Source organism: Tauraco erythrolophus, chromosome 8 (genome assembly GCF_009769465.1).
Source record: "Tauraco erythrolophus isolate bTauEry1 chromosome 8, bTauEry1.pri, whole genome shotgun sequence".
In the NCBI taxonomy this organism is placed as follows: Eukaryota; Metazoa; Chordata; class Aves; order Musophagiformes; family Musophagidae; genus Tauraco; species Tauraco erythrolophus.
In genome coordinates, this window is record NC_141472.1 from 26,260,972 (window position 1) to 26,278,951 (window position 17,980).

Below are 17,980 nucleotides of genomic sequence, written 5' to 3' on the forward strand. Positions count from 1 at the left end.
GTATAGCTTAGCTATAAATACCCAGGCCAGTATAACTGCAGCGGCGCTAGAAAGGATTTACCAGTTTAGTAAGAACAGAATAGATTCAAAACAGTAAAAAACTGTTTAGCCAAAGAGGAAAATCTGAATATGAAAGAAAAGAAAGAAGCAAGGAAAACTACTCAGAATTGATAAGTTGCTAATTTGCATTTAGCAAAATATTTACAAAAACATTGTTGAGATGTTCATTATTAGGAATCTCTAATCAGAACGTGTTTACTGAAATGAGTAGAAAAATCCACCTGAGGTGGGGCTCCTTCCCACAGCCCAGAGCAGCCTCATTTTTGCTTACTGGCACCTTTATTTTTAAAAGTAGTACCACGAACATGGTGTGATCTCTCAGTGTGACCCAGAAACAGCTTCCTGAGTAAAAGGCCCTGGGGCTCACTACTCAAAGCAGCAGCCAAATACCCCTGAAGAGACCAGACAGTTCCAAGTGGCCAGATTTTCATATATAACTCATTAACAAGCTTCTCTATTAGAATCTGAAATTCTCTGACAGCTGCAGCTTTCCTGAGAGGTACATTGCAGTTCCTTGAGAGTAACAACCCTTCTGTCTTGCAAAGTCAGGTCTCTTCTCAAACAGCTTGTTCAGCAATATTTCCTGTTGTTTGTTCTCTGCCAGACATTTTTATCGTCTGTTAAACTGAGAGAAACCCCCCCAGTTATCTGCTTCTTTCTAAGTGTTCAGCTTCACTCGCTTCTCAATTCCGTCTTCTACCAAACTACCAGTGAGAAGCTTTCTCCAAGCCCAGAGGTTTCTGTTTCCATCCTCGTCTCATGATCGAGGTGGACATGAGGGAACAGAGGCTGCATTCAGTTATGCTTACGCTGTACATTTATTTTTATATACTTACGTATACCTTTATATATATTTATATATTTGTCTGCTATGCATAAAGAACAATGCAGAAACATGCTTATGCACATTAAAAACGACTGTCTTGCTGATGCCGGTAAAACTACTCCGTCTTTAACCCAGAGTTCTGCTTTCGATTTTCCCTGTGCTATTCATAGCTTAAGAGTGAAACTCAAGCCAAGTGGGGCAGATCCCGCGAATATTCAACTGAAGACAGAGATGAACAAAATGGAAGGCGGCAATTATTTTTCCTCAGGCCAAAATGTAAAATGATATTTGAGTTGACAAGCTGAACTAGCTAAAAAAACCCAAGTCTCTGAGCAGGGTCTGTAGAAGTGGGGATGCTCAGGGACAGAGCGTAAATCTGTGAACACGGACTGTGCTATCAATGATCTCACGTTTCCAGTGCCTCTGTGTAATTTTCTGGTTCCTTTTAGAAGTACCTGGAGCGTAGGCATGAGAAAGTAAGTGTTTCCGAATGGAAAATAAGATTAAGACACAGCTTTTTGTCCGCTTGAATCCACAACCCTGATCTGGGCAGACGGCCCGAGCTGCATGAGCGGCGTTTCCAAGCCCGGCCGAGCGGACCCGGGCAGCGTCCCCGCTCCCGGGGAGGCGGGCGGGGGCGGAAGGCTCGGCGGGCGGCTCCAGCGTGACGGCCGCGACCTCCGCTGCGCCCCTCCCGCGGCCGCATGGACGGAGCCCGCGGCGGCCCCCCCGCCCCGGTCCGGTCCGTGCCGCGCCGCGCCGCGCCGCCCCTCCTCTCCCCGCCTCCCCGCCGTGGGGCGCCGCCGGGGTGGGATCGCTCCTCTGCCCTCCCCGGGGCAGGGCTCGGCGGGGCCGGTTCCCCGGCGCGGCGCGGCGCGGAGCGGAGCGGGAGCGGGTGGGCGCAGTGCCGCGCCGTGCCAAGCCGCGGCGATGCTGGGCGTGCGGCTGCGGCTCCTGGCGTGCTGCCTGCTGCTCGGCGGCCGCGGCCCGGCGCCGGGCGCCGCCGCCCTCAGCCGGGACGAGGTGCCCTCCCTTCGGAGTGAGTGACGCCTCCGGGGGCGGCCCGGGGAGGGGTGGGGGGGGCGACGCGGGGCGCGCACCCCGGGGGGCCCCGCGGCGGGTCGGGGGGCGCCGTTGGTCGGGCCGCGGCGGCGGCCCCGCTCCGCGCTGAGCCGCTCGCCCAGCCCCGTCCCTCCGTGCGGGGCTCGCAGCAGCTTCGGGATCTGCCCCGCTCCCCCGGCGGCTCGGAGCGCTGTGGGCGGCCAGGGCGCGTCAAGTCTGCCCCTGGGGTCAGCCCGACCCCGGCCGGGGGGGTTCGGGCAGGGTGAAGGTCTCGCCCCAGGCAGGGGTGGGTGGTTTTGGAGGTGTGAGGGGCCGAGGGCAGGCACCGAACCCCTGCGAACCTGCCCCACTGCCTGTGCCTGCTACCCTTTTAATCTTCCCCGCTTATTATTCCGCTGCCCATTGCTTTCATTGCACCTGGAGGGAATATGGATCGTTTTTTTCTCACTTCCAATAAATTGCCAGTTATTTTCTCTATTACCACATAAGCAATTCTCACCGCTTTTTGGAAGCAAAGGAAGTGGGAGGTGAGGAGGAAGGAAGTGGAGATATCTTGTTCTCCTAATTTTGTTACAGCTGTTTGTTCACTCCTAGCTGTGTTGAACCTGAACAAACAGCTACTTTGAGGTACTGGCTTGCTAACAGCTCGTCATCGGCTTTGCATCAGCTCGAGGCTTCACTGTTGGGAGTTTATTTCTTGTCACCTTGTCCTTGTATGGAGGAGCCGGGAGGTAGGAGAAGTGAGATGTTTCCAAAGGCCTCCATCCACCCTGTCTGTCTGTAAAGCATAAGCTGTCTCCTTTTTCCCTTGGGTCCTCTGGGGCTTGCAAGTTTGTAGAGTCGCTTGTGGCTCTTCTTCTGCAGGATTTTGGGCACAGAATCCTCCCCCACCCCAGGAGCTTTGTAACAAAACCGTTCTATGAAAGCACCTGTAAAGTGGATGGTGTGGCTTTGCAAGTTGAAAGGATAGGAGCCCTAGAGATGTTCCCAAGACTTGGTGTTGCCCCAGTTGTCTCATTGCCCCACTTGAGCAGAGGGCTGAGCTGGGGCCTGTGGAGCTGTCACTGAGCCTGCCACCTCTCATGTCTTACTTCTGCCTTGAGGTGGCAGGTGCCTGGTAGTCCTCAGGCCAGCACAGTTCTCTTGCCAATTGCATTTTGTAGTTGGGGAGTGGAAACCACATTCGGAAGGGGTCTGTGTGGCTCAGGAATTGTAGTCTGTCCATTCTTGGCATAAGTTGCTGCAGAATTAAAAAGGGAAGCATGCTATTATACACAGAAATCATCCAGCTGGGTTATTTGTGTAGGCTGTGTAAGACCCTTATCTTTTCTCAGCAGTCATTGCAACTCTTAAGAGCCTTACAGATAAAGGCATTCAAAGGTTGAGAATCCTTCATCTTTGGGTTGTGGTGTTGCTCCCCCTACCCCCTGGAAGCTGCTGCTGTGTGCTGTCAAGTTGGAGGTAGTTTGGCAGTTTGCATAAGAAGTTTATTTAAGTGTGAATCCCAGTATCATGGTGAATTAACCTCATTAATCAGTGTTTACTAGTGCTGCCGACATCCCAGCTTCCACTTACATAGCAAATTAACAGCGTATTTTCTTGGTCAACCAAGATAAGACAGCTGTGGGAGAGACATACTCCAGTTCAAGAGGCAGAAACCCCATCTGGCCATGTAGATAGAGATGTCTGTGTCACCCATGGGGGACTGGCTTGAGTAAGAAGGATGAAACCAGCACAAACTGCACAACTTCACAGAAAACTCAAAAGCAAAGGGCCAGGCTGGGTATCTGTCACAGGGTGTTGTGTAATGTTTTTTCAGTGAGCTCAGACACCTGAGAGCTGTAGAAATACAATGGATTAAAGGAACCTTGCTCTGCCCCAAACCGTTAAGGACTTAATGTAGGACAGCTGCTAGGAGCTTGGGAAACGGAATTACGTATAATGGGCTGATTCCCACCTGCTACCAGTCAGAAAGGCTTGCCCCTGTTCCTACACCATCGCAAACTACTGGTACCTGTAGCCAGGTGGAAAACAGTCCCTGTTACCAGCGATGCAACCTGCAGCGTGATTCTCTCCTCTCTGTAAGTCAGACTGCTTGATGTGCTCTGTGCAGAATCTGTAACCAAAACCCGAATCTAGTTCTTCTCTGTTCTGCTTGATGTGTGCATGTCATATTGGTGAGCTGATCTCCTATCTGTCTCTTACACAGCACTGTCCCACTGCTGCTTGAAAAATCTTTATTTTCTAGAGAGACACCTAAAATGTATGCACTAAACCCAGACACAGCATCTGCATCTCACGCTTTAGATGTGGGCTATGTCAATTCGAGAGGGGGTTTTTTATTATGGTTACTTCTTCAGGATGTTAGATGTAGTGAATTACAGCAGCTAGAGAGCATGCATGGCAGAAATTATCACTCTAGAATTTCAAGGTGAAATGGAAGTGCTCAGGTTTTCAGTGCATAATCATAGAATTGTAGAATTGTTTAGTTCAGAACTTTAAGATCATCAAGTCCAACCGTTAACCTAGCACTGCCAAGTTCACCACTAAACCATGTCCCTAAGCACCACATCTACATGTCTTTTAAATACCTCCAGGGACAGTGACTCAATCGCTTCTCTGGGCTATCTGTTCCAATGCTTGACAATCCTTTCAGTGAAGAATTTTTTCCTAATTTCCAATCTAAACTCCCCCTGGTGCAATTCGAGGCCCTTTCCTCTTGCCCTGTTGCTTGTTACTTGGGAGAAGAGACCAACACCCACCTCGCTACAACCTCCTTTCAGGTAGTTGTAGACAGCGATGAGGTTCCTTTTCTCCAGGCTAAACAACCCCGGTTCCCTCAGCCGCTCCTCATAAGACTTGTGCTCCAGACCCTTCACTAGCTTTGCTGCCCTTCTTTGGACACGCTCCAGCACCTCAACATCTTTCTGGTAGGGAGAGACCCAAAACTGAACACAGTGTTTGAGGTGCGGCCTCACCCTTGCGAGTACATGGGGACAATCGCTTCCCTAGTCCTGCTGGTCACGCTATTGCTGATACAAGCCAGGATGCTGGTGGCCTTTTCCTGAAGCATAACAATATCTCGCCGATAATGTGAGAGGAACTCCATGGGTTAATTACCGTTGGATTTCAGAGTGAATGAAGTAGCTGAGCTGTTACAGGTTTATATTTTGCTAATTTCCAGTTCCTCAACTGCCCTCATTTTTTTCAGTCTATATGCTTAGTTAAATGTTTGCTCCCAAGACATTAAACAGCTGACTTCTTTTCACATACTTGTAATGTGATGTCACATAGTTCAGTGAATTTCTACAGGATTCCAAGAAAACGGGGATGTCAGGCCAATCCCACAACATCTGCTGTGGGTGGGGGTAGTCATGTATGGTTGAACAGTATGCATCCAATAGGGAAGGCATACTTTAACCCTTGGCCACCAGCTCTCGTGATATAGATAAATCCTACCCTCTCTGTATCCTGTTTACAATGCAAAATATTTTCTTTCTGTCTCTATAGCTGCAGAGAGTAAAGAATGAATACGGCAGAGAATATGGCAATGTCAGCCTCTAACACTTTAGCTTTTACTTTAATTGCACTCTCCAATCCCCGCCTCCCCAAGAATTATTTTACGATACACAGCATGACTTCTTGTGACACTTAAACCTGTACTCCATTACTGGGTATTTCTTGGTGACTGGTGGGTTTTTTTCTTTGAACATGACTGATGTTTTCAGGCACCCCCTTTTTTTTTTTTGGCTATCCAACTTGAGAAATACTACTTAACCTTATGTTTGTGGCCTTGCAAGTGGTCCATATGTTAAAAACTCAGCTGTCAGTAAATTTAGACCAGTACTTTTATTTTGTGAAGTGCCAGTTCTTCTGATGGATATTTTCAGTTTTCTTCCTAAATAGCTCCAACTAAAACATTGATCTTTTGATACTATTCGATCCATTGCAGTATTCAACAGACTGAAACTTTTTTTTTTTTTTTTCCCCCTACAGATAAAGGGATATTTATTATCCAAAGTGAAGACTCCAACTTGTGCATTAAAGCAGACACAGTTGGCCTTGTTCTGGTAGACTGTGGTCAACTCTCAAAAGACATGCTATGGAAATGGGTATCCAATCGTCGTCTTTTCAACATAGGCAGCAGTACCTGTCTAGGACTGAACATCAGTAGACCAGAACAGCTGTTAAGTATGCTTGAATGTGATTCGACTCAATACTCATTATGGTGGAATTGTGATGGAAAAGCATTAGTTGGTGTATCAGATTTCAAATTAGCCATTGAAAACGGCAAACGTATTGTGGTCAAAAAAAAATCTTCTCATCAGTGGAAGCAGTACATGTCCTATGATGAAGACCTTTGTGAACACCCATTTCAAGGTAAAAATAAAATTTTGTTGTAGCAATGTAGATGGGGAAAAGTTTTCAAATGTTCTTTTGAAGCAAAGCCAGATGCTTATGATCCCTTCCAGCCTCTATTATGCTTTGGGACTCAAAGTTTGGTTTTTCACATGCAATGGTTGAGGCGAGCATACCACACAGTTGATTTTTTTCCATATCTGTTGTATGGACTCAAAAAAGCACGAGCATCCTTGCAAACCAGGAAATGCTCATTTCAAGTCCTCTAATAAAAGTCCTCAAGTCCCTAAAATAAAAAGGGGAACTAAAGATTTGCTGTTGCCTGTCGTGCAGCTTTGATTACCAGATAAGCCCAAAGAGAGATAACGAAGGATTTGGAGTTCTTGTCGCTGAAAATCTGTCCATGATTGCAGCGTGCATGAGCCCAGTGTTTGCAACGTTCAGCACCTGGACTCTGAACGTGCCAAACTTTGGATCAGAGATCAGGCTTTTGATTAATCCTGCTGTGCAGCTAGTGAAGGCGTAGGAACGTATGCCAAGATCCAGGTCTGCAGACCTGAACAGTTTTCCAGGTATAAGGACTAAGATAAACCCATTGACTACAAACAGCAACAGACTGTACCTTGACCCTTTCCTCAGCACTTCTGTAGAAGGAAAGACCTAATGTTTGCACAGCATGTCTCAGACTGGAGCTGTTGATTCTCCCTGTTTGAACTGGGTGTTTGGGTTGCAGATCTGGTCTTAGTGGTTTCCTCTGTAGGTATAGCCAGGCTTGGCATCTGCTAACTCCAAGGTTGTTCCTTTGGGAGCTGTGATAACTAGGAAGGCACTATAGCGTCCAACCTTTTATTTAAAAGCTTGTGAAGTTTATACTTAAGACCAGTCAGAAAATATTTAAACCCATAAAAAGTCTTACACATTTGCTATGTGCACGCACCGAGGTGAAAGTAGACCTGGTATAGCCCTTGTACTGCAACATCTGGGAGAAGAGGATCAGCCTCAAGCAGGCGCTTCTAGCTTAGTTTCAGGACCAAAGTAATTAATTGTGTAGGCAAAGTCTCTTTCACCTCCAATTTCTATTTTCCTCCTACCTCAGCTTATGCACGTGCAAACGTGAGCCAGCCTGGTAGTCCACCAGATTGTGGGAGCATCTCTACCTTCAAAGAAAAAAACGTGTATAACTGTGGTGAGAGGTCTATAGCTGTTGACTTTGGTTTCTTGCCAGGACTGAGATAATCCCTTGCACCTCCGTAGCTAGCAACATGGTAGCGGACAGACAGAGAAGCAATCCTGTTTTTTTTTATTTAACCCATGTCTTTTGTATTATCTGTTCATATCAGAAGGCTTTAAAGGGGATTTACAATGTGTAAACTGCTTTTTTATTTGTGTGCAGCCAGCCGTTAACTCTGGAAACCTCTAGGAACCTGGCAGTATGTACTGATTCTGTAGTTGAAGGACTTTGATCTTTAGGCTATCAACACGGGATTGTCTTTGACAAACAATTTCATTCCAAGTGTGATTGGGGTTCTTTGACCTTTTGTAGCAGCTCTGAGGTTAAGGAGACACTCACTGAGGTAAAGCTTTTACAGCTTTCAGTTGCACTGGAGTCTCTCAATATTTTGGTACTCAAAGTACAATAGGAAAATATTTTACATATTTTATAAGGTATTAATTGATTGTGACAACAGATGTATGTAACATCGTTTTTTTAGCTAGATTATTATTCCCCATGGTATAAAAACTTATTTTTAAAAGTTTATTTAATATTCCTTTGTCTTTCACATTTCCTTTCCCAGATAATGGAAAAAACATTAGAAATCCACTTTATAATGAGTGGGAGGAGCAGGGGAAATAATGCTAAATTGCTTGTCTGTCATAGACTGACAAATGTAGAGTTTGCACCTGAGTGTGTACTGATTTTGCTAACTATTGCTTTATGTAGTTGTTCTGAAATGTAAGTGCAGATTTTATATGTTAACAGTTCATGTTTGGGGATTTTTTTTCAATTGTACTAAGTTATGAGAATGTGTCTTGTTTCATGGTGACAAATTTCATAAACTATTGTTTCCAAATTCTGTTCACTGAAGTTATGCTGCTCATACTTGTAATGCTGTGTTATCAATTATAAATTAAAATTAGAAAATAACTTTAGACACTTTATTTTTATCATTGCTGCTAAAAATAAGAGTAATTAAATATGGGAGTGATGAAATTCCTGTGGTCTACATTCTTTTAATCTCTGCATTTTGTTTATTCCAGAAACATACACCTTACTGGGAAATTCTTTTGGTTTCCCATGTGTTTTTCCATTTAAATATAACAACAAGTGGTATTATGAGTGTACCAGAGAAGGAAAGGAATTTGACTGGTGTGCCACAACAACTCACTATGAACAAGATGAAAAATGGGGATTTTGCCCAAACGCAGGTAAGATGTTGCTCGTCTTCTCTCTCCCCCCACCCACCAAGAGGTGATCTTTAGTACCGATTCAGTTTTGGATTACTTCCCTTCTGTTAGGGGGGAATGTCTCTTTAAAAACCACAAACAAAGACTCTAGCAAATTTTATCATAATTTATTGTGTTTGGCCTTTGGACACCCAAGTCCTCACCTCAAAAGCAAAACTACAGGAGGTGAGCAAAAGGGTGTTACTCTGCGCAGCCCATTGACCTCACATCACCCCTCCTGGTGATGCATAGGGAGCTCCTCTGAAGCATGCAAAGTACGGGCTGCTCTTGCAAAGTCACGTTCTGCTTTTGACTGCGTTACATCTTGCACATTCCTTTTCTTATGTGCACTACTTGGACACTTTTTGGGCTTAAAACACTTAGAAGCAATAGCTTTACAAATACTTGCTCTTGGAAAGATTTTGGATGTATAATCTTCATAAATATTCCAGCTTTTTGCATAAATAAGCAAAATAGTGTCTTCTGTCAGCAGAAGTGGTTTGGAAGAGCCCTCTCTGCTCAAGCTGTATTTCAGATCTTTTTTCCAAAGCGTCTTAAAAACAGCTGTAAATGTGTCTTTGTAATGAGGATTTCTGGGCAGCCATTATAATAGATGGTACTTTCAGCCTTGCTTATACTCCGTAATTATAGTAAGTTTATTTTCTTGAGTGCAAGATGGAAGGAGATCCAGTGACTGCTCCTCCACAAGTTGGGTGAGGTGTTCATAGTTTGAATATTTCAACATTCAGCTTTAGGAACAAACTGTCAGCTGGTATAAATGAAAATGTAGCTCTGTTGGCTTTGTGAGAGCTGTGACAATCACCACCAGCTGCAGATCAGCTCCCGAGTATTTCATCAACTGTACGAAATATGGAGTAAAATTTTATCTGTTAGTGCCCTATTTCTATATGTTCTTTAACAAAGGAACATGAAAGGAGTTCATAATTGTGCTTCCACTGGGATGCTACTGTCATTAATTAATTGAATTGTTCAAGGCATTTTATTTCTGAGTAGTTTATAGCCTTGGGCTGTGGGTGACGAGTCTGTTTTTGAGCAGAGAGCGGCTGCGACGTTTTTTGGAAGAAGAACCCCGACACGCACCTTTGCTACCAGTTCAACCTCGCGTCGGTGCTGACCTGGCGCGAGGCACGGGCCACCTGCCAGCTGCAAGGAGGAGACCTGCTAAGCATCACCGACTCCGCTGAGCAGAACTACATAGCTGACTTGAGCAGTGAGTAGACATTTCTCTGGGGACCTTGTAGGAAACCTGTGGTCAGATTTCTTCTTTATCTGTGACAAAGGGGTGATTGTATTAAGCTTTGGAGCTTAACACTCTGTGTGATGTCTCTGCTGTCGCTGCTTGTGAGGCTTTGTCGCAGAACACACCTCAGTAGAGCTGTTTGAGAAAACAAGGGTGAGGGTACGTTACCACCTTCCTAACCCGAGTGCAGCAGTGGTGGTATGTGTTATGTGAGGGTGTAAGGGTCTGATTTCTCCCTTCCCACAGAAACGCCTCTTCATTCTTGCAGCTGTGCTTATGGACTGTGTTGAGTTTGGAGAATTACACAAATATTTACCTCCTCTGTGCTGTACCCTGGTGTCCCTTTCTCCTGTTAGGTTTTCTTTGCAAGCTGGACTTCACCAAACGTGAATGATGAGAACATGTCTGCAGGCTCAGAGTAAATGTCCTGTATGGGAAAAATTCCAACTCTGTTTTCATAAATGGGTGTCATTCCTTCTCCGATAAGCCTTTTGCTTTCGCCCGTGCAGCAAGAATCTCAGACAAGTCTTGCAGAGCCTTCTGTCAGCATGGCTTTCGTGGGTATTTTAGGGTGCGTGGGCAGGACCCAGCGGAGGAAGGGGTGGTAGAGCTGTGATGGGAAAGGCTGCCTCAGGTCTCCTGCCTGTTGCTTCCCTTTATTGCTGATTTTCAATGGCGGGATATAAGCTAAGAGGAAGTTTTAAAAATTATTTCATTAGCTTTTTTTGATATGCCTGGAGGCTGTAAAGGGACTGAAAGTTGTTTGGTTTATGGAAAGCTGAAACAGGCTAGCGTTTCTGTAGCTACTTGTTCTAGAGTTAACTTCTGAGGTCAGCAGCAACTTCTGCGGGAAGCGTTTGCAGGATGAGCAGCTTTTGAAGGCTGCAGACTTCAGAGTTTATTCCTTTTCATCTCTGTGATAATTAACAAAGTGATAGACTTTTTCTAAGGACAGAAAAAACAGCATGAACTTTCTGCAGACTGATTTGACGTTTTGTTTTATTCCTATTGTAACAAGTCAGGACAGCAGATCCACACCTGTAGATACTTTAAAACGGGCGGGAAAACGTGAAGGATTACTTTGTTTATTTTTTCTGTTTCAGGGCAGTTAAACACTACAGACATGATGCTATGGACGGGCCTGAATCGCCTGGAGGAAGATGCTGGCTGGCAGTGGTCAGATGGAGCACCGCTAGTGTTTGTGAACTGGAGAGCAAGTACTTGACATTCCTCTTGGATATGTTGTAGCAGTGTAATTATATGCTCTCTGCAACTGCAGCTTGATACAAGACTGCTATTCCGTTTGAAAAGTGAATCAAGTGAACAAGTGTACTTTATTTTTTTTTTTGTAGAAATATTTATTAATTTACATGAGCTGAAAGCCCCTTCCAGGGATGTAGGATCAATTGAGATGGATCTGTTCAAAGCATGAACAGATATTGTCATTTACTTTTAAAGGTGTTTTTAAGATCGCAGTTGCATATTTAAAAGCTATACTCTAGCAGTTTTCATGGAGGAAAGGAGTTTCAATTTGTTTACATGAACATGCTGTAATTAACATCAGCACATAAACATAAGCTTTTTGACTTGGTTGTGAGCTCTGTCCACCAGCAGATATAACATAGACACTAGAGCTTGGTTCAGCCTCTCATCCGATAGCAGCAGCCACCAAGAAGGGCTTGCCACACGTGTATAAATCATGGTCAATGTTCAGCTGTCCATAGTATTGGTCTAATATCACTAGAAGTTTGGGTGTGCAGAGATGTTTATACATTTATTCAATAAGATGCAGAGAGCCTTACAACACCGTTTTACAAGTAAGAACTGATTTTTTCTAATTTTGTGCTTCTCAAAAATGTGTTTGCAGATGTCTCTGATCACCATTTTAGAGATAATCATTGTGCAGTGATTAATTCAAAATTGAAGTACGGCTGGCAAAGTTATTTATGTGAATCTGGATTGCCCTTTGTATGCAAAAAATACTTAAACAAGGCAGAGCATGAAACATTGGGTAAGTCTCTCAATGTTACTGTATCCTGTTTGTGGGTGTGGAAAGAGAACAAGAGGAAGCCACATGAATAGAAAGTCAGCAGAACAGAGTCTTAGCTGGATTAAATGTACGTGTTTGCTAGTTTAAGGTGAATATAGTTTACTTTAACTGATGTCACTTTCTTCTGTTTAAATGCAGTCTTGGAAAACATGTTGAGAGTCTTAAAAATTAACAAATAATTTTGATATACATAGCATTTAATGGGTTCCTTACTCATGAGAATGGTCGTTTTCTTCATATTACAATAGAGCCACACTTTTGAGTTTAAAAACAGGTTTTCAGCTTCAAGTGGAATTAACCAGTGGCCCACAGAGAAGAAAGTTGTATAAATGCAGCTCAAAATCTGCAGTTATTTTTACGTCATGCTGTACTTTTGATATACAAAAAAAGCATTCGATATTTTTTAAAGTGTTTATATAGAGTATAGGATATATAGTACATAGAATGTCTCAGACTCCCGTTCTGTGGCAAAGTTACACACAGAATTGAGTTTATCAGAACATTGATTTTTGTTTTGATGAGAACAGCTTACATAGGTTCAACTTCTTTCTGTTAACTTAGAGTTTCCCTACTTGTTTCAGATAATGACAAAAGACTTACTCAAACATTTTGTAGGTAATGCATCTGAAAAAACTATAGCTGCTTTTGAATTGAGTTCAGAGGTAATAAGGGAGATATAACATGTTTTAAACTGAATAACAGATTTATTAGTGTGTTTGCACTAGTCTAGCAGCCCAAATAGTTGAATCATAAAATAAAGTGGGCGAGATTTCAGTTTGGTTGGATAGGTGATGTTCCATAGAGTGTGTGTTCTGGCCTTCTTGGGTCATCTTGGACAACTCTGTTTTCAACATTTGAAGATAAAAAAATAGCTCTGAATGTGTTATGAACATAGCATAATCTTGGCAATTCTATCTAATATAGATGAACTTTATTTGCTTCATTAAAAGATACATGGAAGTATTATGCCACTCGTTGTGACACTGGCTGGTACCCACACAATCGCAACTGCTACAGACTTCATAAAGAGGAGAAGAGCTGGAATGATGCTTTTATCTCATGCCAAAGTGACAATAGCGGGCTCATTAGTATATCGTCCATGGCAGATGCAGAGCTGCTCCTTAATTTGCTTGAAAGTGGTGAGTTTGGGGAGTTGGTTTAAAGTGTGCAGTGTTTTGTGATGCTCTTTTGTGCAGCCCTTTAACATTGTTAGCCACTTAAGCACTACATTACATGGCACACCCAAGTGGTGTTTACAAAAAAAGAAAGCATGATGCATGCTCCTTCTAGGAGTCTTAAAATGTATAGCATCACCTTCTCCGATAACTGTACTTAAAATAAAGACATGAATCAACAAAGTAAACACAGTGAGGCCACAGTTAAGATGGTAGCTTTTGTCCTTTCCTGTTCTTGGCTGGTTCCCTGCAAACTGTTGCAAAATATTCAGTGATCGTTCTTACGCCAGAATTGTGCATAGAAGCAACAACAATTCAGAGTATCTTTTGCTTTGAAGCTGGCCTTGTCCACATTGCAAAGTTGCTGCTGGTTTGTTGGCAGAGTCCCTTTTGATGGCAGCAGGGTGTATCAAAGGAGTTCTGTGGGTCCACATTGTCCTCAGAGGTAGGATAATTATGAAAGGAACTTAATGAACAAAAGCTCTTTGGTGCAGCAACGCCAAGACTTTTGTTGTCATAACAGCAGCACAGAAAAGTGAATATTCTGTGCGTCCAGCCGACAGCAGTGTGCTGGCAGAGCTGCACAGTTTGGCCAGGAGTTTAAGCTTCCCAGAATTGGTTTCACGGACTCTGTCCCATCAGCTGTAGTTGCAGGACGGTGTGTTACACTGCATTTACTGGACATCATCTCCCATTGCCATCCCTCCCGCCACCCATCCTCTTTGCTGTATGTCTTTCTCTTGGGAGAATAACCACTGGATCATCTTCCTCAGCTCTATTAACACCCTTCACAGATACCAGATACCATTATTTCCAGAGGTGCTGTAATGTTCTCAGCTTGTATTCAGCTGCAAAGTCTGCTGCTTCTATTTCAGCCCAGCTTCAGGCTTCTGTTGAGGAGAAGGGCTTACATGCCTGGAAGCCTGCCTGCTTTTCCTGGCTGTAGTAGCTGGTCAAGTAAGACATTATATCAAGCCACAAGCCCCATCTTTCATGTTTGCCAGCGATTGTGGCTACCACTGTGCTGTCACTGGAACTCAGAAACATCATTCAGAGAAACCTAAAGCTGAGCATGCTGTGGAAGGTTTGCAAAAAGAAATCTTTCCCTTCCATGTCAGACGTTCTGCCTCGTGCACTTCAAAAAAGTGCATATGCTCTTTATTATTTTTTTTTTTTTAGCATTTCAAAGCATATTATCGCGTATGTTGATCTATTTTTGAAACAATTTAGTCTTCAAGGGCAGTGGAATGTTATCTCATCAGTAAGGTTTCCTGAAGTTTGTACAGCTTTTTTTTTTTTTTTTCCTGAAATAAAGTAATTCTTGTGAAAATCCCATGAATATTTTTTAATGGTGGTGTTAATGCTACAGGAACAACAGGCTTTATTTCTTCACTATTAAAATCTGAACTCACTCTTTTACAGAAAATGTAACTGAAACGTGGATTGGTTTATACAGTAATAACACCCCCGTTGTTTTTAAGTGGTCAGATAGCAGCCCAGTAAAATTCTCTAACTGGCACAGTCAAGAACCTGACATCCTTCAAAGAACAGGACAACTCTGCGTTTCAGCACAAGGATCTGTAAGTTTCCTTCTGTTTTTGAAAGAATTAGACACTTCTATTTTAGCTCATAATAATTTATTTTCTCAGGGTGCGTACTTTTTAAAACCATGACCTGTAGAATGACTTTGGTTTTTGATTCCTAATATATTCATGTTGTGATAAATGCAATGTAGCCTTGAGAAACCAATACATTTTCCAGCACTGATGCCCAGAAAATCAATCACAGATTTTGAGCTTACGTTCGATAAAAAGTTACATACATAAAGCTTGCCAAATGGAAGCGAACAAATATGAGTAGGTATTTTGATAAAGACAAAATAATTTAAAATCCAGGTAGTGTATATCATTATTTATGATGCATCAGTTCCAGTCTTGAAAGCTTCAAATTCATGTTTTGAAAAACTGTCAGCTGTGCCTATTTTATCTTGCTGTCAATATTTATAAATTTTATGTAGCATCTTTCAAAAACAGATAGTAGTCTAGATCTGCATAAAATTATAGAAGTTGACAGCAGTGAGATTGACCCCAAATCAGTCAGGTGGTGTAAAACTGGGAGTAATGTTCAAATAACTCTGTGTCCTGTCTCACTGGTATTCATGGCAATGTCAATTTTTTCATAATTCGGTCATAAATTTATTTTACTTTTACAATTAACAGTCTTTAAATTCACTTATACGTGACTTACATAAGTACATTTGGTAAAATTGTGGGGTTTATATACACAAAACTATTTTACTCTGTTTGCAAGTGTAAACAAGCAAATGAAACAGTAAAATACGAAGGAAAAGTAGATTCAAGATAAAATTCTTTGAGCATTTTTTTTTTTGGTGCATATCCAGTATGTGTAGATGTCTGAAAATTTTATCATACAAACTTTGTAATATCTTGAGTAAGGACTGTTCAAAAATAAAGATTAATCTTATGAAGAACTATACTAGATAGGAAGAAAGTTCCTATCTATTCCGAAAAGTAGGTGCTCCGGCATGACGGTAGTGTTAGTTAATTGAAATGCATTACATCCCAAAGAGTGACTCTTTTGTATGATTGATTTGGAAAGTCCTACTGACAGTGTTGATAGAAATAAATGGTCCATCTAAGGACAAATAAATGAATAGAGTGAGAAAAATCACTTGTTTTCACTGAAAAGTTAAAATAGGTGGAGGGAGTGTAATCTAATCTGTGTATAGATATGCATGAGAATATGAGTATGTACAAAATATACTTCTTTTTATCCTATAGGAAGGACATTGGAAGGTTAAAAATTGTGAAGACAGATCTTTCTACATTTGCAAAAAAGCAGGGGACTTCAATAATATCTCTCCTGAGCTGGAATCAAGTTGTCCAGAGGTAAGGGATTTTGCATTTTTTGTTTAGTTTCAAGCCTTACTAATAAAATAGAATTATCTAGGAAACCTCTAAATGTAGCTATGGAACATATGGATGTACATAGACAATTTTAGTTTTTCATATTAAAGACATGCTTGTTTTGCTAGGAAAAATCTCACTGTTTGCCTTAAAAGTATGTAAACTATATTTTAATGTAAGATTAAATGTTTTCCCAGGATGCCTTTCCTGGCTGGTTGCATTGTCGGCGGTTGTGACCCAAGTTCCTATTTCTTTCTAGATCAAAAGTGAAAACCCTTTTGTGTACCATCTGTGCAAATAATGGCTGTTATATGATGCTTCATCCCACACATGGTTTTCATACATTGAAAGAGAATGTCAGGGCAGAAAACAATCAGTTTCATTGACACGGAGAGCGAACTCTTCCACTCGTACGTTAGCATTCCTTTGACTTTCAAACACAAATGGGAAGGAGCACAGCTATCTAAATAGGGCATTTCGACAAGTCTTCTGTTTTTGGGCTCTGCATTCTGGTAGTAAAAGGTAACGTGTTAAAGTATGATGATTTTGTTTGCCATTGGTTCCTTTTCACAGTATGAAAAGAGCAAACTTGTAGACTTTGTGTTTTATTCAGAACTCTGGAGGAGTTTTGTGAACCTCTTTTTCTGTCAACAAAAATCTCTCTTCTCTAACTTACTTTCCTCTTTAGCTCATTGTCTTCCTTCTTTAATTTCCTGCCCTTTTTCTTGAGAAGTCAAGAAACAACAACCAGTTCAGTTGAATTATAAGGAGATCGAAGCTGGACTGTTTGGGGTCAGATGCAGTCTTTCCCCAGACATACAGAGGTCAGATCCAGTGTTCTGGTCATACTGTTATGGAGGCAGAAGTTACTGCTTGGTTCCAGCGTAACATTTCCAGAAGTTTAGGGTAATTGCGTTTGTTTCCTTTGGACCAATGTATTTCATCACACAGAATCACAGAATGTTAGGGATTGGAAGGGACCTCAAAGGATCATCAAGTCCAATCCCCCTGCCTGAGCAGGACCACCTAGATCAGATCACACAAGAATGCATCCAGGCGGGTTTTGAACATCTCCAGAGAAGGAGACTCCACAACCTCTCTGGGCAGCCTGTTCCAGTGTTCTGTTACCTTTACTGTGAAGAAGTTCTTCCTCATGTTTAAGCGGAACCTCCTATATTCCAGCTTATATCCATTTCCCCTTGTCCTATCATTGAATGCCACTGAGAAGAGCCTGGTTCCATCCTCATGACAGTCACCTTTTACAAGTTTATAAACATTAATGAGGTCCCCCCTCTGTCTCCTCTTCTCTAAGCTAAAGAGACCCAGCCTTTCCTCATAAGGGAGATGCTCCACAGCCTTAATCTTCTTTGTGGCCCAGCGCTGGACTTTCTCAAGCAGTTCCTTGTCCTTCTTGAACTGAGGGGCCCAGAACTGGACACAATATTCCAGATGCGGCCTCACCAGGGCAGAGTAGAGGGGGAGGAGAACCTCTCTCGACCTACTAACCACACCCCTTCTAATACATCCCAGAATGCCATTGGCCTTCTTGGCCACAAAGGCACATTGCTGGCTCATGGTCATCCTGCTGTCCACCAGGACCCCCAGGTCCCTTTTCCCTGTGCTGTTCCCCAACAGTTCAGTCCCCAACTTGTACTGGTACATGGGATTGTTCTTACCCAAATGCAAGACTCTACACTTGCCCTTGTTGTATTTCATTAAATTTCTCCCTGCCCAACTCTCCAGCCTGTCCAGCTCTCTCTGAATGGCAGCACAGCCTTCAGGTGTGTCAGCCATTCCTCCCAGTTTAGTGTCATC

General features: G+C 42.8%; 1 protein-coding gene across 2 annotated transcripts in view; it reads left to right on the forward strand.

The window, feature by feature from the left end:
- The first annotated feature begins 1,816 nt into the window (after window positions 1–1,816).
- Window positions 1,817–17,980, forward strand: part of PLA2R1 (phospholipase A2 receptor 1) — a 177,778-nt gene continuing 161,614 nt past the window's right edge. For both annotated transcript variants that reach the window (XR_015222282.1, XM_086615318.1), the window contains exons 1-9: window positions 1,817–1,925; window positions 5,945–6,328; window positions 8,567–8,734; window positions 9,810–9,983; window positions 11,117–11,230; window positions 11,881–12,024; window positions 13,014–13,202; window positions 14,661–14,818; window positions 16,040–16,147. Coding sequence is in view for 1 of the 2 variants with exons in the window: in XM_086615318.1 (XP_086471444.1) it covers window positions 1,817–1,925; window positions 5,945–6,328; window positions 8,567–8,734; window positions 9,810–9,983; window positions 11,117–11,230; window positions 11,881–12,024; window positions 13,014–13,202; window positions 14,661–14,818; window positions 16,040–16,147 (1,548 nt within the window). In the remaining variant the exon portion in view is untranslated. The remainder of the gene's footprint in view (window positions 1,926–5,944; window positions 6,329–8,566; window positions 8,735–9,809; window positions 9,984–11,116; window positions 11,231–11,880; window positions 12,025–13,013; window positions 13,203–14,660; window positions 14,819–16,039; window positions 16,148–17,980) is intronic.